The 21,405-nt window shown below is 44.7% G+C and overlaps 1 protein-coding gene across 5 annotated transcripts in view; it reads left to right on the top strand.

Annotated features, from left to right (window-relative positions):
* The window catches only part of NNT (nicotinamide nucleotide transhydrogenase), a 77,690-nt gene that overhangs the window by 27,495 nt on the left and 28,790 nt on the right, over positions 1 to 21,405 (top strand). For all 5 annotated transcript variants that reach the window (XM_079793023.1, XM_079793026.1, XM_079793024.1 and 2 more), the window contains exons 8-16: positions 7,112 to 7,245; positions 7,530 to 7,721; positions 9,148 to 9,301; positions 12,153 to 12,314; positions 13,808 to 13,918; positions 14,724 to 14,869; positions 16,419 to 16,614; positions 18,412 to 18,645; positions 19,707 to 19,867. In XM_079793023.1, the coding sequence (XP_079649149.1) occupies positions 7,112 to 7,245; positions 7,530 to 7,721; positions 9,148 to 9,301; positions 12,153 to 12,314; positions 13,808 to 13,918; positions 14,724 to 14,869; positions 16,419 to 16,614; positions 18,412 to 18,645; positions 19,707 to 19,867 (1,490 nt within the window). The remainder of the gene's footprint in view (positions 1 to 7,111; positions 7,246 to 7,529; positions 7,722 to 9,147; positions 9,302 to 12,152; positions 12,315 to 13,807; positions 13,919 to 14,723; positions 14,870 to 16,418; positions 16,615 to 18,411; positions 18,646 to 19,706; positions 19,868 to 21,405) is intronic.

Genomic DNA, 21,405 nt, shown 5'->3' with positions numbered 1-21,405 from the left:
CTGGCCGCGGTGATCTCCTCAAATAGACCAAGGACTTTCAGGCCTTTGCACATCGCTCCCTCTCTTTGGAATGTATCTGGGCTCTGCCCTGCCCCTCGAAAGCCTGCTCATTAGTTAACACTTCCTTCCTCCCTCTGAGATTTGGTTTCTGCCGCCTCCACTGGGTGGTAAGCCCTCCTTCTCCTTCATTCACAGCCCTTTGCCGGTGCCTCAGCTCCCAGTGGCTCTCAGTTGCACTGCGTCCTGTCCTCTCAGCGAGTGTTGGCTTTCGCCCATGGTGGCGTGGTGGCGAGTGCTTAGCACAGAGCCTGGCACACAGTAGTGGCTCAGCAGATGTTGCCACCCTAACGATCCTGGGTGCCTCCCGTAGGTCTCGGTTGGTACAATCCCTTTATTTTTCCAGGGCTATCCAAGGAAAGATGGAGAATGCTCTGTTGGCTCCATTTTGGGTAGGAACACTGCAGAGGGTAACTTAAGACTGGGAAGGTAGCATTTTCATTTTCCTCCGATACATACCCAGAAGTGGATTTGCTGAGCTGGAAGGTAGTTCTAGTTTTAGTCTTTTTAGGAATCTGCATAATGTTTTCCACAGTGCCTGTACCAATTTGCAGTCCCACCAACAGTGCACAAAGGTTCCTGTTTCTCCACATCCTTGCCAACACTGGCTTGTTGATTTATTGATGACAGCCATTCTGCAGGTGAAGTGATATCTCATTGTGGTTTTGATTTGAATTTCCTGCGATGTTGAGCATCTTCTCATGTCTGTTGGCTGTCTGTGAATCTTATTTTGAGAACTGTCTTTGTGTTCTTTGCCCATTTTTTAAAATCCTCACCCATTTTTTTTTAAATTTGAGAGAGAGAGAGAGAGAGAGAGAGAGAGAGAGAGAGAGAGAGATGTCGATCAGTTGCCTCCCGTACTCACCTGACTGGGAATCTGGGAATCAAATCCTCAACCTTTCGGAATATGGGAGGACACTCCAACCAACAGAGCAACCTGGCCAGGGCTCCTTTGCCCATTTTTGATAGGATTGTTTATTTTTTTGTCATTGAGTTGTACGCATTCCTTATATAATTTGGATTTAATCCCTTGTTGGCTATGTCATTTGCAAATATCTTCTCCCATCTGCAGGTTGTGTTTTTGTTTTGTTGATGGTTTTCTTTACTGTGCACAGCCTTTTGATTTGATGAAGTCCCGTTGTTTATTTGGCTTTTGTTTCCCCTGCCCGAGGGGACACACCCGAAAGATATTACTAAGACGGATGTCAAATAGTTTATTGCCTGTGTTTTCTTCTAGGAGTTTTATATTTGCAGGTCTTACATTCAAGTCTTTAGCCTGCTGTGAGTTTATTTTTGTGTATGGTGTGGGGTAGTGGTTTGTCATGTGTCCACTTTTCCCAGCACCACTGTCGAAGAGATTGTTATTTCTCCATTGTATATTTTTGCCTCCTTTGTTATAGATTAGTTGACCTTATAAGTTGGGAATCTCTATTCTGTTCCAGTGATCTGTGCATCTGTTTTTGTGCCAATACCTCATGTTTTGATTACTATAACTTTGTATTATAGTTGGAAATCATGGAGTGTGATATCTCTAACTCCCCCACTCCCAAGATTTCTTGGACTATTTGGGGTCTTTTGTACTTCCATATAAATTTTAGGATTATTTGTTCTAGTTCTGAGAAGAATGCCATTGATATTTGATAGGGACTGAATTGAATTTGTAGATTGCTTTGTGTAGTATGAACATTTTGATGATTTTGATTCTTCCATGAGCATGGTATATTTTTACCTTCATTTATGTCCTTTTCAATTTCTTTCCGTAATGTCTATGGTTTTCAGAGTACAGGTATTTCACCTAGTTGGTTAAATTCACACCTAGGTATTTTATTCTTTTTTGATGCAGTTGTAAATGGGATTATTTTCTTAATTTCTCCTTCTGATTGTTGTTTTTCATGAATATTTATTAAAGAAAATGAAAGCACTAATTCAAAAAAGTTACATACACCTCTATGTTCATTGCAGCATTATTTATAATAGCCAAGATAGGGAAGTAACCTAGGTGTTCATAGATAGATGAATGGATCAAGAAGACACACATACACACTCAGGAATATAACTCAGCGATAAAAAAGAAAGAAGTTTGCAACAACCTGGGTGGATCCAGAGGGTATTATGCTAAGTGAAATAAGTCAGAGAGACAAATACCACATGATTTCACATATAGGTGGAATTAAAAAAAATATGCACAAACAAAACAAAACAAAAACAGACTCATAGAAACAAAGAGCAAACCATGGGGTGGGGGCAGGGATGGATGAGAAAGGTGAAGGGGAATATAGTCTGTAATAGTGTGGTAGCTTTGCATGGTGACAGATGGTTACTAGACTTAGTGTGGTGATCACATCATAAGATATGTGAATGCTGAGTCACTGTATTGTACACCCGAAACTAATATAATGTTGTATGCCAACTATGCTTTAATAAAAAAAGACTTAGAAACAGGGGGGTGGGGGCATGCGTGGGGAGGGGTGTGGGATGGGAATGGGGGGATGAGGACAAATATGTGATACCTTAATCAATAAAGAAATTTAAAAAAATTTTAAAAAAAGAAAAAGAAAAAAAAAAAAAGATTTAGAACCTAACTTTCCTAAGTATCAAAACTTGCCCAGTTTGCAGTAGGAGGTGGCTAGTTAGACCTGTCAGGAGGTAGGATTAGGAAGTAGTGGCAGGTTTGTTTAGGTCGTGGAAAGTGTCCGATAAGCTAAGAAGGAAGATATTCACTGCTTGATTTTAAGTTGTAATACTTTAGACCATCTATACTTGGACCTCTTTTTAGGCACAATCTGTATCACCCAAAGGGGTAATAGTACTTTCGTTTTTTCTCTATACCAGTTAGGGTCATAGAATAGACCCCTTAAAGGACCCTGTGGTGATTTTACATGGCTGAAAGATGGGAAGGGGTGTTTTCTCTGATATGCCAGGGCCTTGCACATGTGACCCAGCCTGAGAGCTCTCCTGACAACCAGCACGGGCTCTCTAGTGATGCGGCCATGTCTTTTACATGGAGTAGAAATATAGCACAAAAGCATAACTTTCCAAACTGATTTTCAAACGTGTTCTTTCAGACAAGAGAACGAATACAGTGATGCACTCTCCATTTTTGAAATTCCACCAAGATAATTTTGTTTTGATGACTGAGCAAAGTTTTCCCCTAAAGCAGGGGAAAACCTTTTATCTGCCAACAGCCATTTGGAGATTTATAACATCATTTGTGGGCCATACAGAATTATCAACTTAACAATTAGCTTGCTCCATTTTGTCAAATGTTTAATTAATTCACCCTTAATGCCTTGGCAGGGCCAGACCAAATGATTTCCAGGGCTGTATGTGGCCCTCGGGCCGGACGTTCCCCACCCCTGCCCTAAAGTAAAGGTTTATTTTTCAGATGACTGTTCTTTCTTCTGTAAGCATTATGCTCTTCCAGGACAAAACTATATAGAGCAGTGATTCCCAACTTAGTTGAATTATTTAACTTAAAAAAAAATGATTTTAGAGAGAGAGAGAAGAGGGGGAGGAGAGGGGGAGAGAGAGAGAGGAGAGCGGGAGGAGAGAGAGAGAGAGAGAGACATTGATTTGTTGTTTCACGTATTTAATGTGCCCTGACTGGGAATTGAACATGCAACCTTGGTGTATCCGATGGTACTCTAACCAACTGAGCTACACCACCTGGGCCTAACTTTTTTTTTTTTTACTGAGTAATCAGATTCAGTTATCATCCTTCTCTTCCTTCAATATATTATTGTGTAGAATGGGTGTATAGAATTTTATAATATTACTTTTACAAAGTTTCATTGGTTTTGAGAATTTTGAAGGGCAGAGAGAAATACTTAAGTGTTGCAACATCGTTACCAAGGGCTGGTAATCACGGCTGTCTCCGCACCTCTTGGTAGATTTCAACACCCACAGGGCGACTTGTCATCGGCAGGAGGGTGCCAAAATGGGGAGATTTCTGTTTCCATTTATCAGTCTTGTCTTCTTAGAGTGTTGTTTGAGCACATTTAGTGAGCGACTGGGCTAAATTTAACAAATGTTCTGTTAGGAAAATGTGTGCTGCAGAATTCTGGTTTGGTCTGTTCTTTGTCCAAAAGCGTGTTGCAACATCGGGAAGCTCTGGGCTCCCTGCTGGTAGTCCCCGAGTGGAAAAGGGCGGGAAGGATGGGGAGGCGGAGGCTGTCTTAGGTGAAGCAGCACCCGCCAGAGCTAACAACGAGAACTCCCCACCCCGTGCACTTCTGTATCTCCCGCATCCCACCTTCCCCATCCTTTCTTGGGCCTAGTGTTAGCAGGGTCTTAGCTGCATAACAACTTAACCCCAAAGTGTGTAATGGCTCAGACATCCTACAAATGTACTTCTTGCTGAGTGAACGGTGAGGGATGGTTGACACATTGGTGGGCAGCTCTCCTTCATGTGGTCCGCTGGGGAAGTCAGGCGTGACCATGTGGCCGTCCCCATCCGGAAGCTGTGGGGGTCACCCTGGGCGCTGTCTCTGTTCCAGCCAGCCAAGGAAGGGGACGCGGAGGAGGGTGTGTGGGATGCCTAGCCGTGGCACACACCAGTCCTGCTCACATTTCTTTTGCTAAGAGGTAGTCATGGGGCCACATCTAACTGTGAGGGAAGCTGGGGATTGTCGCCTAGCTGTGTGCTCGGGAAGACGAGAACACTTTATTAGCCTTCCAGGGCTACTGTAACAAAATCCAACTCGACTTAAATTAAAAAAGATATTTAAAAACAAAACCATGAATTTTCCGGGGCCACAGTTCAGCCCATAAGAAATGTGAATTTGTTGAGCAGCGAACACCTCTTTCCTCCTCCCCACTTTGCCATTTTATCTGGTTGCATGTCATGTGTTCATTGGGGGTCAGATCCTGACCCAGAGACAGATGAGTAGATTGGGATTCCCGGTACTACTGCTTAACAGCAGATGTGTCTCTCAGATTCCTCATCCCTGAAAGTGCGTAAACATTTCTACTTTGCAGAGTTATTGGAGGAGTAGATGTAGGAAACACCCACTGTAGGGTCTGGCCTGTAGAATATTAGCGTAATTTCCTTCTCTCCCATTGGTAACACCTGGTCTTGCGAACATTACTCGGGACTGAAATGCTCAGCGGCGCTTGCAGTAGGAAGCCAGATGTTCTCAAGGACTATGTGGAATGTCGAAGGTGGTCTCTGAGGTTGTCAGGCTCTGCACATACTCGTGAAGGTACAGAACCAGCGCCCGTTGAAGGCAATCTGCCATGGGTCTCCCTGCAGAGAAACACGGCTGACCTGTGTTTTACCTGAATTTTATGAAGATAACCCTTTCATTGGGGCTCTTTTAAAAAAAATATATATTTGTTGATTTCAGAGAGGAAGGGATGGTAGAGAGAGACAGAAACATCAATGATGAGAGAGAGTCATCGGTTGGCTGCCTCCTTCATGCCCCCTACTGGGGATCCTGCCCACAACCCAGGCATGGGTTCGATTGCCCTGACTGGGAATTAAACCATGATCTCCTGGTTCATAGGTTGACACTCAACCACTGAGCCACGCCGGCTGGACCATTGAGGCTCTTTTATGAATTAATCTTGTTCTGAGCTAAGTTGAATGGCTAAGAAATAAACAGTATTATTTCTGTTTTTAAAGATAACCTTGAAATCACTTTGTATTAACTGGTAAAATCAGAATGTGTAATAAATACTCATTGATTAATTTTTTAGGGATTTTGGTAGCTAATGTACATCTAACATGTAGTGGAAGGCACACAATGTTATAGTTTATCTAAGAATATTATACATTTTCTTATTTATGCTACCATTTAAGTGCAGTAGATTGTTTTGTGAGAATTTCCATAGCTTATGGAGTTGTGATAAAATTTTGACTTTTAGCAACATGGAAATTTGCAGCTATGAGAGGTAAATTATTAACATAATCCTTAACATTTTTTTTTAAATAAGTATGTTTTTAAATTATTAGGTAAAAGTTTGTTTTTAGGTTTCTTCTTTAAATAGCTCATTAGGAATTTCTCCAATCGGCTAAAATATGCTGTTGACCAATATGTTTCGTTGGCATTAGTACATTGAGGAATATCTCCAGGCCTTTGCTTTGTGAAACCCAAGTTTTTGCTGGCCTGGCTTTTTCTGTGGTTCCTTGACAAGTAATTAATTACGCAGAGAACATTTTCCTGTGGTTCCAGGGGTGGAGCTCACATAGAAAGTACTTTGCTTGAGTCACCATTTGCCCACCAGATAAATTTGTGGGTCTTTTGGGGTTTAACCACCTGTTCTTAGGCAACATTTAAGTATAAATGAATTTGTATAATAAAGGTCATTTGATTTTTTTTTTTTTTTTTTTTTTTTGGTTTCCCATTGAAAAAAAAAGCACTCTGCTTGACTTTAGCTGGGGTCAGGATCTCTGTGTTTCTGGACACAGCCCTCTTAGCCTCCGTAGTCGTTTTCTACTGAGATGGAGAGGCTGTGTTGGTGCCCCACAGGGCTGCCTCAGTCAGCTTCAGGAGACCATGCATCCATGGCACGTTCTTGACTCTCCTCAGAGTTATCCTGTGTTAAATTAGGATAGATTAATATAACATGCAGGGATACCTGGCGATGTTTGTTAACATGATTAGGAAGCTTCTGTTTTGTAATTCATACATTACTATTGAATATTCCCTTGACATTTGTGATTTTCATGAATTGTCCAATTTGGGTGCACATAGTTTCCTTAATAGCTTATTATTCTGCTTTTTATTTATTTTTTATTTTTTTTAAACCAAACCAAGCAAAATGTTTCTCTCTCATGAGTGGTACTGGAGGTAAATAAACCCTTTGGGAAGAGCAGTGCTGGGATTTCCAGGCTGAGCCATTAGCCCCATCTCCCACCCTGGCTTTGCAGCTCACGTCCTATGCTTCCTTAGAGAATGACCGCTCTCACCTGTGGGATGGACTTTAGGGGTCTCTTGAAAGAGTTCAAATTTCAGGTGCTGAGTTCCTGAGCGCCCAGAGACGACTGTGATACTCAGGATATAGTTTTAAAAGACTATGAAGTAATTTGTACTGTTTTCCTTGGTTTTATTAGGTAAAAAAGCGCCGGTTTTATTTAGTAGAGAAATGATCGAGTCAATGAAGGAAGGCTCAGTTGTTGTGGATTTAGCTGCAGAGGCTGGTGGAAACTTTGAAACCACGAAGCCAGGAGAACTGTATGTTCATAAGGTATCGCTCAAAGCTTCCTCTATGAACCAATTCCCACATCTCCACCGATTTGTGTGAGTGTTTATTCCGTTATGTATTTAGAAACACTGAAGCCTGAACATTTTAAAAATGAAAAATAGGCACGTTTAAAGCTCCTTTTGAAATGTATATTTGTTTGTGAGTCTGTTTATGTATTTACAAAGATACAGAATTTCGAAACGTAGCCTTGCCTTTGACTGTGACTTGTCCTGGGAAGAATGGGAGCGTACGAACAGGCCTTTCTGACTGCGTTTTTGTTCATTCAGGGCGTCACTCACATAGGCTACACAGACCTCCCCAGCCGCATGGCCACGCAGGCCAGCACCCTGTACTCCAACAACATCACCAAGCTCCTGAAGGCCATCAGCCCGGACAAAGATAACTTTCACTTTGAAGTGAAAGATGACTTTGACTTTGGTACAATGGGCCACGTCATTAGAGGAACTGTCGTGATGAAGGTGGGTACAGAGATCTGTTCTTTCCTGAGTTTTCATTGCAAACTTGGTTTAGGGTGTCTGTTCATGGAAGAATCCTAGTTTGGAATTGAGGTCTATTCTAATAAAGTAGTGATGTGTTGCTTTTTTTTGCCAATAAAATTGTTTAAAAATGCAGAATGACTTAAATATTGCAAAGACTTATCTACAGTAGGTCCTCGAGTTACATTGGAGATCCGTTCCTACGGTGCAACATAAAATGATTTTTGCTGTAAGTCAGAACCCACCTCCATAAGCACCTATGTCACTCACATGGAGCACACACACAGCAGTAATGAAGTGAAACAGTAAAAAAAAAATTAAAAGAAAGATAGCAATTCCTGACCTTTACTTGTGGTAAATAAATAATAAAAAAACATGAAGCACATGTGTACATACGTTGAAATGACGGATTTTTTTTTTTTTAAATAAATGGGAGATGGCGACGTAACCATGAAATGACGTATGTCGAGTCCGATGTAACCCGAGGACTGCCTGTAGACATATGACACACCTAAAATATGCATAGCTTTTGAAAAACAGAAACAAGCAAAACAAAAAAATCAGAATTGAATAAAGTGAAAATGAAATGTTTCTCAAACCTATCTGCTTTTAAGGATTTGATCTGTATTCTTTGTATGTGTTCTATGCACGTACAAGTTATATATCTATGCATGTATGTGTAACACAAACATATATTTACATAAACATGCATGATATATTTATATAAAACTAGAGGCCCGTTGCACAAATTCGTGCACAGGTGGAGTCCCTTGGCCGGCGATTGGGGCCATCGGGGCCATCTTGCCCAGTCCTGATAGGGCCGACCAGCCTGTGGGGGTCCTGGTGGGGGGGTGGGGAGGGATCATGGGAGGTTGGCCGGCCGCAGGAGGTTGGCTGTGGGAGCGCACTGACCACCAGGGGGCAGCTCCTGCATTGAGCATCTGCCCCCTAGTGGTCAGTGCGTGTCATAGCTACTGGTTGAGGTCGACCGGTCATAAGGGTCACTTAGGGTTTTATATATCTTATAGATGACAATTTATAAATTATATGAATTTACTTATTTATTTTTTGTTAATCCTCACCCGAGGATATTTTTTTAATTGATTTTTATAAAGAGAGTGGGAGGGGGTGAGGTGTGAGAGAGAGAGACACACACATCGATTGGTTGCCTCCTGCATACACCCAGACAGGGCCTGATTGAACCTGCAACCCAGATATGTGCCCTTGACCGGAAATCAAACCCGCAACCATTCGGTGTGCAGGCTGACGCTCGAAGCGTTGGGCACACCAGGCAGGGCTATACAAATTTATTTAAAATTATTTTTAAAAGAACAGTTTATTTCTCCTCCAACATATTTTTAAAACACTGGATTGACTTAAGAAATGTGTTTTTGCTGATTTCTGTTAGGATGGCGAGGTGATTTTCCCTGCTCCCACACCGAAGAACATTCCTCAGGGCGCCCCCGAGAAGCCGAAGACCGTGGCTGAGCTGGAAGCGGAAAAAGCAGCCACAGTCACGCCCTTCAGGAAAACCATGACCACGGCTTCGGCGTACACCGCAGGTGAGGCCCCACCGACCGGGATGTGGCCTTGATGATCTGAGTTTGGATAGTCCTGCCAGGAGCAGTAAATGAAATGCGTTTGCCCGTCTTTGGATTCCATTAGGAACTGGGCCCGTAGAAGCAGGTTTCCATAAACATGCGATCTGTCCCACCCGGTGGAGCTGCAGATTGTGTAGATTTGCTACCCCAGGAGCTAACAGGCACCACGCTAAATGCTGGAATGAATACTTTTAAATACCAGTATGATTGTTCATACTTTTATCTATGTAGCGATGTACGTCAGAGCGTGTTGACGTGAAGCGCGTATAAATGTGGTTGTTTATTTGTTTATTTGGCGGTTTATAAGACATTAGTTCTGATGGTCTGCACAGCTGGGTCAGACCGGGGAACACTAGGGAACCAGATGTTTCCGTGGAAGAGAGGGCAATACAGGCATAGCCTTGGAACGTTTGGCCAACACTCTAAATTATCCACCTCGTACGAAAAAATTCAATTTCTAAATGCTTATCTCTTTTCTTTACAATTTAACATCCAGCCTTTGCTTTTAAATTCATTTTTTGGGGAAGCACTAAAGAGTTATTATAACATAAGGATAAATATTCCTTCTGGCTATGACTTGTTGAGTCTGACATATGGATATTTGATATTTTATTGGTTTCTCTCTCATAGAATAAATTAAAAATGTTTAGATCTGCTTAGAGCCAAAACCAATTCAAAACAAAAGCAAACTCTGAAGAATTAAGGACCAGCACCAGGCAGAGAATTCTTGTAGCCTCAGCATTCCCCTAAGTCCCATGTGAGTCCAGATGTTTGAAAGCTAAGTATGTAACTCTCCTTGAATAAAGAGCAAATCTCAGCAAAATGACTAAAAGAACCTCTAGTTGTGAACGTTGTGAGTAAATGGGCAGTGTCCCTACTTGCACTTGTTTGTTAAAAAAATGAAGCCGGATTATTGTAATGTACACGGAGAGTACGTATATCAGTAGGATTGTAAGTTGCCATTTCTGTTTGAGATTCATGAAGAAATATGATGATTCATTTTTCTAGGTTTTTCTTATGTATGTTAAGTTAAAGTTTATTGAATTTTAACCTTTTGCACTCGGATGTCGAGTGTGACTCGACACGGTTAGCATCGGTAGCCCATCCCTTCCCTCCCTCCATCCCTCCTCCTTTATTTGGGCTTTTCTTACATTAAATAAATAAGTTTGTATGAAAAGAAACTCCAGTTTTTTATTCTACTGCCATGCTTTGTAAAATCTGGGGTATTTAAAAAATTAAATCCTGAGTAGAATAAAGGAATCGAGAAAAAAGCAAGCGAGTGCAAAGGGTTAATAGGTGTGACAATGACATATTCCAGTGAATAAAAGGATGGCCCTGTATTTGTTTTTCTCTACCTTGAACTTCCTCCTTTGTCATGAAAACAAGTCATTTTTATTGTGTACATGTTAGGAATCTATTTGAATAGCATACTTCAAGGAATTTGATTTTATTTCCCCCCCTTTCTTTGTCCTCTGCCTTTCTCTTCTTTTTCCTCTGTTACACAGACTATAGAACTTGGACATCTGACATTATTACGTGTATTGTAGTAAACACATTAGTTTATTAAATAGTTGATAAGAAAACCTGCAGATGTGATTTCTGTATTTCCCCACATGAGGACAAAGGTCTAATAATTTTACAGATGAGGATACTGTAGCACAGAGAAGTTAAGTAACTTGTCCGAGATCACACAGCTAGTAAGCCGCCGAATCGGGATTTGATGCAGGCATTCTGGCTTGAGGAAAGGTATTCTTCACCACAGCCCCATGCAGCTTCTCTACAGATTAACTGGAGCACCAGACAATATCCTATCTAACTCTCCCTCTGCACTGGAACTCTTCTATGTGTGTGTGTGAAAATAAAAATGAAAACTACAGTCTTACTGAATGAGTTAAGGTAAAATTAATGTCAGTTCCTACATGCTCTGTCTGTACCACTTATAAAGAAATAGTTCGTATCCCAGGGCAAAAAGGACCCTCTTCAGCTCCCTGGTCGCCTGCTCTCATCCCGCGTTTCCTGACCACTGGGTCACCCTTCCTTCTGTTCCCAGCAGCCGTCCACATGTTTGCTGTTAGGAGAGGCGATAATTGAAGATGTATGTCCAGAGCCGACTGTTTGTATTGTGACATTCTTAATTGAATTGGCCGCGTTCCCTGGTCTTTGTACAATCCTGTTTGCTGACTTGGTGCTGAGGCGGGCGCTGCCTGCCCGGCCCGCGGTCCAGCGCAGATTCGGGAGCAATTGCAAAACTCCGGCCCGGGTGGGTGGAAGCCACATGTGTGGGAGGTGCCGGAGGCAGTGAAACCCTTCCTACTCGTTTCAAACCCTCCCCTCAGCCACATCCGAGATGACAGAGGACTGGCCTGGCAGGAGCCCTTCAGAGAAAGGTTGTGTCTTGCCCGAGTGGGAAATGCTTGGGGAGATCCATAGGCCTGTCATTGGGGACGAAAAACACTTGTCTAGACACACGTGACATTGTCAGTGACACTTAAAACAGGGCAGGGAACAAGCCCCACAAAGAAAAATGCACATTACTGTTAAGGTGACTCATCACTTTGAATAGATTTTACAATTTATTTTATTTTGGGGGCAGGTGGCCAGGACGTTGAGCTTTGTTCACAATACCTCTCTCCCTCCTCTCTCTCCCTTCCCAGCCGTGAAATGTCTCAAAAAAATTGCTCATTACTGGAAGGGTGTGGAATTTAACAGCGCGGGCTAGTCCACGTGTTTGCTAGTATGTGGGTGTACATGTGCTTCCAGTCTTCCTGAGACACGTGGCTGTCAGCTCATCCTCCTTCCTCTCCTTCTGCAGGCCTCACCGGCATTCTGGGCTTGGGCCTCTCAGCCCCCAACTTAGCCTTTTCCCAGATGGTGACCACGTTCGGCTTGGCCGGCATTGTGGGCTACCACACCGTCTGGGGAGTGACCCCCGCCCTCCACTCGCCACTGATGTCCGTGACTAATGCGATCTCAGGTTTGTTCCTCTTCTCCCCCGCCCCCCGTCTCGGGTTTGCATGGGTTTATAGAGTGCTTTCCAGGAGGTTTATGGAGTCTGTGTTTGCAAATGGCCTGGCTTGGCGTCAGGGGCTGTGGTTGTGGTGGCTTGGGCTCCCACAGGCACGGGGCTGGGCTGGGCGGCTTCCACCTCCAGCAGTGCAGCCGCTGTCATTTCCTTCGCTGTGACCGCCGTGGAAGAAGGGATCCGCCCCCCCCCCCCCCCCCCCCCCCGCATAACATTTGGGAAGCAGTGTCCCATAGACTCGTGGGGCAGCCTCCTCTTGGGGCTCTTAGATCCGGCTGAGCGTGTGGCCCAGCAAGCCCGCAGCCACTGCCCCTGGTGTGAGGTTCACCTGAAGCTTTGGGGCAGGACCCAGCGGCCAGTAGGGCAGCGTCGGCGGCTCCCTGGGTGCGAGTCTTCACAGAGGGCCCTGCCGCGGCCCACACCCTGCCCAGGGGCTGTTCCCTGCGGCCCCCAGGGAGAGCTTGGATCTGAGGAACGAGACCCACATGGCACGCACGTGGGAGCCGCCCTGCTTGGATGCTTGCTGACCGCCGCGGGCCTCTCTTAGAACATGGACATGGCCATAGGCTTAGCTTTCGGGATCTCCGCAGGGATGATGTCCCGCTCCAAGAAGTACCATCTCAGGAGAGGCCCAAACGATGGCCTCACCGTCACGTCTTCTAGGCCAGGGACCGTTCCTTCCAGTTCAGTTGCAGCCTATCCCCGGGGGTCCCTTTTCACCATAGCAACGTTATCTAACCACCTTTTTGATTTATGTCGTTGGCAGGGGAACGGAGATAGAAAGACAGAGGAAGCTCAGAATCGTATGCAAAAGGGGGCGGGGTGTTGTTCACTCTTTGCCCAAATGGTACTTCGGTGGGAAGGCTGTGTGAGGACTTTCTCCTTTAAGAACCTGTGCCTGTGGCGTCCTTCCGCTGGGACACTGATTGGCGGTGTCACTGTGGCTGTTTACCATCTTTTTTTAAAATATTTTATTGATTTTTTACAGAGAGGAAGAGAGAGGGATAGAGAGTTAGAAACATCGATGAGAGAGAAACATCGATCAGCTGCCTCTTGCACACCCCCTACTGGGGATGTGCCCGCAACCAAGGTACATGCCCTTGACCGGAATCGAACCTGGGACCCTTGAGTCCGCAGGCCAACGCTCTACCCACTGAGCCAAACCGGTTTCGGCCCATCTTTTTTTTTTTTTTTTAAAAAAACCTTTTTATTGATTTCAGAGAGGAAGGGAGAGAGATAAAGAGATAGAAACATCAATGATGAGAGAGAATCATTGATTGGCTGCCTCCTGCACGACCCCGTCTGGGGGGAATAGAGCCCGCAACCCAGGTATGTGCCCTTGGCCGGAATCGAACCTGGGACCCTTTAGTCCGCAGGCTGAAGCTCTACCCACTGAGCCAAACTGGCCAAGGGCGCTGTTTACCATCCTGATGCTCTCTTCGCAGGGTTGACGGCAGTTGGTGGGCTGGCGCTGATGGGCGGGCATTTGTACCCCTCCACCACGGCTCAGGGCCTCGCTGCTCTGGCTACCTTCATCTCCTCCGTCAACATCGCAGGTACGACGGCGGGGACAGGAGCCACAGTGCTATTCGGAACGGGGACATGAGAAGCAAATAATAAACGAGTATAAAATAGGCATTCCATTAAAAATGTTTCACTCAGTTCACAAGTGCTCTCTATGAAGGGAAATTAGTTACTTTGCCCGTTTGTAAGTTTTAGCAACTCTTTGGATAAAACTCTCAAGGTCCCAACTCAAATAAAACAAATACAAGTTAGCTGGAAAGTTATTAAATGCATAGTTGGGCATTAAGTTGATGAAGAATGATCACCGTAACATCTCTAGATTAGAGTCTAATTTGAGATAAACATTTTAGTCTCTTGCCTTAGCTTAGCCTGTGTTTATTTCTGTAAACCGAAAGCTTAGCACATAATTTGTGCATGAAACTCATTTGATGCCATTTTTTAGCTAAAAATTCTTCAAGGGTCCAAGAAATCCGGTGCCTGTTGATGTGGTATTTTTTCTTTTTCATTTATTATAGGCTTTAACAAACAGGATAACCTATTAGAAAACAAACCCTGCCTTTGATGGGTTGCATTCCCACGCCGTCTGAATGGCTGGTTACTTGTAGTCATGCGGCAATAGTTGGTTCTGCCCTGATGGCAAATTTAGGTGTTTTTTTTTCCCCTCCTTCAATGGAACTGGTTTAAATAATGAAATGGTTTCTAATTTTGACCGCCTGTTACTTAACATGATATTTATCCATAGATGATAAAGGTGATTAAAATAGAAAAATTGAAGCACTTTAAAACAATCATGTTGCTCAATGACATAACCTCTCTGTTTTATATTTATTTGATAAGGTGGCTTTCTGGTGACTCAGAGGATGCTGGACATGTTTAAGCGTCCCACTGACCCCCCGGAATACAACTACCTGTATCTGCTCCCTGCTGGTACCTTCGTGGGAGGATATTTAGCTGCCCTCTCCAGCGGTTATAACATTGAACAAGTAAGAGACTCTTTGGAAAGTTTCTGCTTTTGCCACTATTTTTCTCTCAACTGGAGTAACATTCTCATTACCAGTATCCACACTCTATCATGCAGATACAACAATAACTCTAGAAACATCTTGGTCAAATAAAGCATCGGGACCCTGGATTCTAGAGCCAGGTGGACCCACTCACTGAATGTGCAAATGTGGGTTCCCCTGTTTGTCCCCAAGTTTTTCCACATGTACAAATAGTCGAGAAGGTTATTAGCGTCCTCTTTTTGCACCTGGCTGGATTGGTGTAGGGATGCAATGAAATAATCAGTAATAAATTTGAAAAAGTATATTATTAAGTACTATTAGTCCTTTTCTTACTCTCCCCACACCCCCAAAATCCAGTACGTCATCTCTTGTTATCAGGAGGTGTTATGCCAATTAATTTTAAAAAGATAGTTTAAAAATGAATACTCTATAACCAAACAAATAATCTAGTTGAACTTTGAAAGGTCTACATCTATAATAATAAAAACGTAATATGCTAATTAGACCGGACAGCTGAATGACCTTCTGGACATCCTTCCCAACGTCCTTCTGGATGACCTTCCGGACGAAGCCGGGGCTGTGAGGGCTGAGGCAAGCCGCTGCGGCTGCAAGGGCTGAGCCCCTTGTACGAATTTCGTGCTTTAGGCCTCTAGTGTAATTATAATTCTCAACTTTGGGCTTGGTATTTTCTGTTTCTTCGCAATGACTGGGATTGAAACCTCCCAGATAGCAGGCAAATCAGGTCTCCCCTGGTTTCTCCCGCTTCCAACAGGTAGCATTTGTTGAATGAGCACAATCTTTTTTGAGAAGAGTTGGAGCAGTGAGTCAGAGAGACACATGTCTGACCCAGATTTGCTACTTACTGATCAGCTGACCTTGGAAAAATTATGGAACCGCTTTAAGCTTTGGTTTTCTCTTCTGTGAATGAGGCTGAAGATTCTTTCCTCCCGTGGATCTCATGGGACTGAGTTACAACATTTGTGCAGTGTGTGGCCCGGTCCCCTGGCACATGCAGCGTCAGCGGTCGCCGCCTTTCTAGCATTTGGTTAGATCCCATAATGACATAATTTAGATTTAGGTACTTTCATATACATTTGTGCATGCCATCATGCACGAAGAAACCAATTTACATAAATGGTATAATTGCAAGTACAATGGAGGGTATTTAGTATCCCTAATGGGTAGGAAAGTATATCGAAATATTAAAAGAAGAGCTCATAGTGGTCTCTCTATTGTCTGCATTTAAAGTTGTCTTTAGAGAATCACGTTTCCTCAAGAAAAGTCTTTCCTGTGTTAATAGACCAAAAGTTTTGATATTCTCTCTCTCTCTCTCTCTCTCTCTCTCTCTTTCCCTCTCCCCATCTCTCTCCCTCTCCCTCTCCCTCTCCCTCTCCCTCTCCCTCTCCCTCTCCCTCTCCCTCTCCCTCTCCCTCTCCCTCTCCCTCCCCCTCCCCTTCCCCCTCCCCCTCCCCCTCCCCCTCCCCCTCTCCCTCTCCCTCTCCCTCCTCTCTCCTCTTCCTTTGGGAAGATCATGTACCTGGGCTCAGGTCTGTGCTGTGTTGGTGCCCTGGCTGGCCTTTCCACCCAGGGAACTGCTCGTCTTGGCAATGCATTGGGCATGATCGGCGTGGCTGGAGGCCTGGCAGCCACCCTTGGAGGCCTGAACCCGAACCCGGAATTGTTGGCTCAGATGTCGGGAGCCATGGCTTTGGGCGGCACCATTGGTAAGCACTTGTGGGCTTCTGCCTTCATGCGAACCCATGCTCACTTCTCCGCCCACTTTTGACTCAGTTGATGTACTTGCTCTGTAAATGTTTTAGTGTTTGGGTTTGAATGAGAATTATACCAACTGTGATGACTAGTCACCAAAACCAAATAGATAAATTATAGTAGAAACAAAGGTAATATTGCTATCTATACTTTTCTAATTAATTTATTAGATTTTGTTATCTAGGCTTTTGAGGTTGTCTGTGTTTATTGTCTCTGGTAGAAATACTGTCTAATGATGGGCTACCATTCATCTCTTCCCAACTCCATGTTTAGGGACCACACTGGTGGCTTGACATTGGCCGTGGTTTCACTTAACTGTTGTGTTGATTGTCCAGACCTGAGAAAGCGCTGGAGAAAGTGTTGATAACGCAGCTTCAACTGAAAAGTGTGTTGTGTCCTTAGCCATTATATTGAGAATAGCACAAAAACTGGCCAGTATCCTTCCAGTGTGTGCAAGCCTTTACCAGATCCAGCGAAGTCGTCGCTCACACGGTTGACAGTGAGCCAAGTTCTCACATGCATCTTGCTTCACTTTCGTCTTGTTTGTTACTGTTAACAAAATTACCAACCAGCATTCATGTGGGAACCACACTCCTTCATCAGCAAACACTAGGTTGGCTGCAGGCACCAGAGTTTGGCAAAAATCAACAAAAGCATTCTGTGAAAATCAATTGGCCGTATGGAATTTACATTCAAGAGTATTGTATACTTCATTATTATTCGAAAACTGTGTGCTCCATTCTGTTGATATGAATAAAAAGTCGTGTGTGTATTTATACACACAAATGTTTTTATCCCGAGGAGCTGGTGGCTAATAGTTTTCAGTACATTAGCTTTGGGCCCAATTTGTCCTGACTGTCCCTAGAAAGACCCTGAAGGAAGGTGTCTGTGCGGGGGGTTCAGGCAGGAAAACCTTTAGACACTAGAGGCCCAGTGCACAACATTCGTGCACTGGGGACGGGGGGGGGGTGTCCCTCAGCCCAGCCTGCACCCTCTTGCAGTCTGAGACCCCTTGGGGAATGTCCGACTGCTGGTGCGGGGAGCGGGCCTAAGCCGGCAGTTGGACAGCCCCCTCGGGGTCCTTAGTGCTGCTGCAGAGGCGGGAGAGGCTCCCACCACTGCAGCTGTGCTCACCAGCCATGAGCCCAGCTTCTGCGTTGAGTGTCTGCCCCCTGGTGGTCAGTGCGCATCATAGCAACTGGTCGTTCTGCATTCGGTCGATTTGCATATTAGCCTTTTATTATATAGGATAGGTTGAGCTCAGCACATTTGCGTCACCTGGCCAGAACTGTGCAACTCCTTCAGAATTGCCTGATTTGGACATATATTACTCAGATATTTGCATTTCATTACTTTTGGACTTGGCCCCTGTCCACCCATGTGAAAACCTGGCCTTCTTCATGTCCAGCTGGTTCTTGTGTGCCAGGCCTGGGGTATCCATGCCCTGGGGAGAGTTTCAGGGGATTTAACTGGAGCTTTAAGGAATCTGAGGATGCGCTAGGCCAGGGCCATCTTCGAAGGTTGTGCAGGGAGGAGGCTCTCTGGAGCTGGGCCTTGGCTAGGTGTGTTGAGAAAACCTGCTGCTTTGAAGGAGTGTATGTAGCCAGCGTCCTTACCATTAGCTCCTGCGAGGAAGCAGATGCTTCTTTACTGGTGACATGGAGGGAGCCCCTTAAGGGTGGTCTTTGTAGCGGTTCCTCCTCCAGGGTCTGTCCCGTTTTAATTTCTCTTTGACCTGCACTTCCCGACAGGATTGACAATTGCCCAGCGCATCCAGATTTCGGACTTACCTCAGTTGGTGGCCGCTTTCCACAGTCTGGTGGGCTTGGCGGCGGTGCTGACCTGCGTAGCTGAGTACATTGTGGAGTATCCGCATTTCGCTACGGACGTAGCGGCAAACCTCACCAAGATCGTGGCCTACCTCGGGACTTACATCGGCGGGGTCACCTTCAGCGGCTCCCTCATTGCCTATGGAAAACTGCAGGGTAAGTGAGTCGGCACCACAGGGAGGGGAGTATCTGTTGTTTAGCGGGGCCAGGAGAGCCTGTTAAAATTTCAGAAAGTAGCCAAACAGGAGAACCTGTTAGGTGAAGCGTTTGTGTAGCCCCCAGAATATACAAACCCTTTTTCTCTCCACGAAGGTGCTTCCCTCCATTGATCCTTACAAGTCTGATGAAGTCTTGTAAGGCTGGGGAGCTGTTGCTTCTGCGTGCAGTTAGTGCAGGAAACCAGGACGCAGGGATGTGCGCAGAGGGAGTGCCTGACATTGGCTGATACGTGTGAACAAAGCGACGTCGTCATACTCCTTGGCTTCCAGATCAGAGGGAAGCTCATTGAGTGCATTTGTGTGATGAGTATACGGCACTTGAAAACAAATACCCATTTCTGGGCTCTCGTTTGGCAACTTTTGCTACTGCTAAAGCCACACATGAAAACAGAAGTGAAGAAAACCCCCCACCTAGGCTGCTTCCGGCGTTTTCATGAAAACCTGAGTCTCGAGAGAAACTAGTTTGTGATGTAAAAATCTGGTCTTGCCTCTCAGTGATCAACTCATTAAAATTCAGTGGGGACTTCCATGGAACTTACACGTCCCAGGAAGAACTGCCCGCCCAAGACATTCTGTCTCACCCTTTGTCCTCAGAAACAGCTAGCAAACCAGCCCCTCCTCCCCGGGCTCAGGGATGGAATCAGGAATGCTGGTGTGCTAGGATGTTGTTCTGAAGTTTTAGATGGAGAAAACAACGTTTAGCCTCTGTGTTGGCCCCACGGGAAAGTGACTTTTCAGGATTCCGTGACCAGAGGGAAGGCGTGTGGTGGGAGCCCCTAGGGGACAGTTACGTGGAGGCATGCGTTTCCTGCGTCCGCTAGTTTTCTGCTATGAGGAGGAACTCGAACTGGCTTTGATGGCTCAGTATCTGGGGATGGGAAGTGATGTTTCGAATGCCATGTCTTAATTCTAATGTTGCATGTTGGTAGCTTAGGGTTAGAGGACAGACCCTGGGAGGGAGGGGCTCTTAGGTTCTGACTGCCCTGTGCTTGGTTCCAGGCATCCTGAACTCCGCGCCCCTCCTGCTGCCCGGGAGGCACATGCTCAACGCGGGCCTGCTGGCGGCCAGCTTGGGTGGGATCATCCCCTACATGCTGGACCCCAGCTTCGGCACGGGCATCCTCTGCCTGGGCTCCGTGTCGGCGCTCTCTGCTATCATGGTAAGAGTTGGAGAGGAACTCATTGTATTTTATCAGAATACAGTCTAGTTATAGTTCTATCTCTTTAAGACCCCCCAACGGAATAGATATGTTTTATTCTACTTTATTTAAAAAATATTTTTATCGATTTCAGAGAGAGGACTGGAGAGGGAGAGAGAGATAGAAACATCAATGACGAGAGGGAATCTTCAATTGGCTGCCTCCTTCACGATCCCTACTGGGGATTGAACCCGCAACCCTTGCATATACTCTGACCGGGAATTGAACCATGGCCTCTTATTTCATGGGTGGACGTTCAACCACTGAGCCACACCAGCTGGGCAAAATGAGACCGATTTTTACGTAATCCTAAGAGTTTGGCTGTGATTTCAACACAGAACCTTTAGAACACTAAGTAACTTAAAATTCTATCTATATGCAACCACTGATGATCTATTTTTATTTTGACTTATGTAGCATGGATTTTTGTTCTATTTTGAACAAAAGAAAAATAGTTTTGATATTTTTTTTTATCTAACAGGGCAGAAGAAGTAAAAAAAAAGTGCCAAAATCAAACCTGTGCATTGAAATGTAAAACTTCAAAAATTGTTACTTTTGAAGAGAGGTGAATTTGATTAAAAATACTTAATGACTCTATGAGAATGAGTAAAATATTTCCTGGCCTAATATAATTGGTTTTCACTTAATTTAGCAATAATGAATACATTCACATTGTAACAAACTCAGAGTATATAGGAATATGTGGAATAAAAAGCCCTTTTCCTCTCTAGTTTAGTGATTTGGGGTTGCATCATGGATATCGTGAATGATAGAGACTTTGGAGTCTGCTGTGTTCCTCCAAAGAGTATTGGTTATATGATTTCTTTATTAGATTTTGTAGGCAGCTCACCAGGCTGGATCCAGATTTCAAATTCTGGCTCCCCTGTGGCAGGGGTCAGCTGCAATCTTAAAAAAAAATAAAAAAAATCCAACCAGAATTTACATTCAGTATTACTTTGTCTTAGTTTCTGGTGTACAGCATAGCGGTTAGACAATTTATACAGTGCTCCCCCCTGATTTTTCAAGTACCCGCCTGGCACCATTCATAGTTACTACAATATTATTGACTGTCTTTCCTATACATAGTTTACATCTCCGCAATCTACTGTTATTTCATCTTCAGTAGGATTGTTTGGAGTCTGCCCGCATATGCCCCTAGTTCAGGAGTCAGCCAGAGATGTGGGCAGAGTTCATGCACAGAATGTGGGGCTTTCTTTCTCTAGCCTACTCCTGTGCTGAACTTACTTTCTCACTTTCCAAACTGCCTTGGTCGCCCTAAACCGTGCCCTCCGATCTTCAAACTAGTGGGACTGTGGGACTGTATTTTGTTTCAGCTGTTTCACTTGGCACAACAGGGCCTGCTCTCAGGCTAAAGCCATAAAAACTGGGAAATGCACTCAGCGCCGCCCCTGGTTTCCAAGTGTGGATTCCTCCCCCGTTTCTGCCTGCTTTTCGTCACTGCCTTTTAGGGATGGGGGGACTCTGGTGGGGGAGGTGGT

This window comes from Cnephaeus nilssonii, assembly GCF_951640355.1.
Source record: "Cnephaeus nilssonii genome assembly, chromosome: 2".
Lineage (NCBI taxonomy): Eukaryota > Metazoa > Chordata > Mammalia > Chiroptera > Vespertilionidae > Cnephaeus > Cnephaeus nilssonii.
The sequence above is the reverse complement of the archived record's forward strand: the minus strand, read 5'-3'. Positions and strand labels throughout refer to the sequence as shown.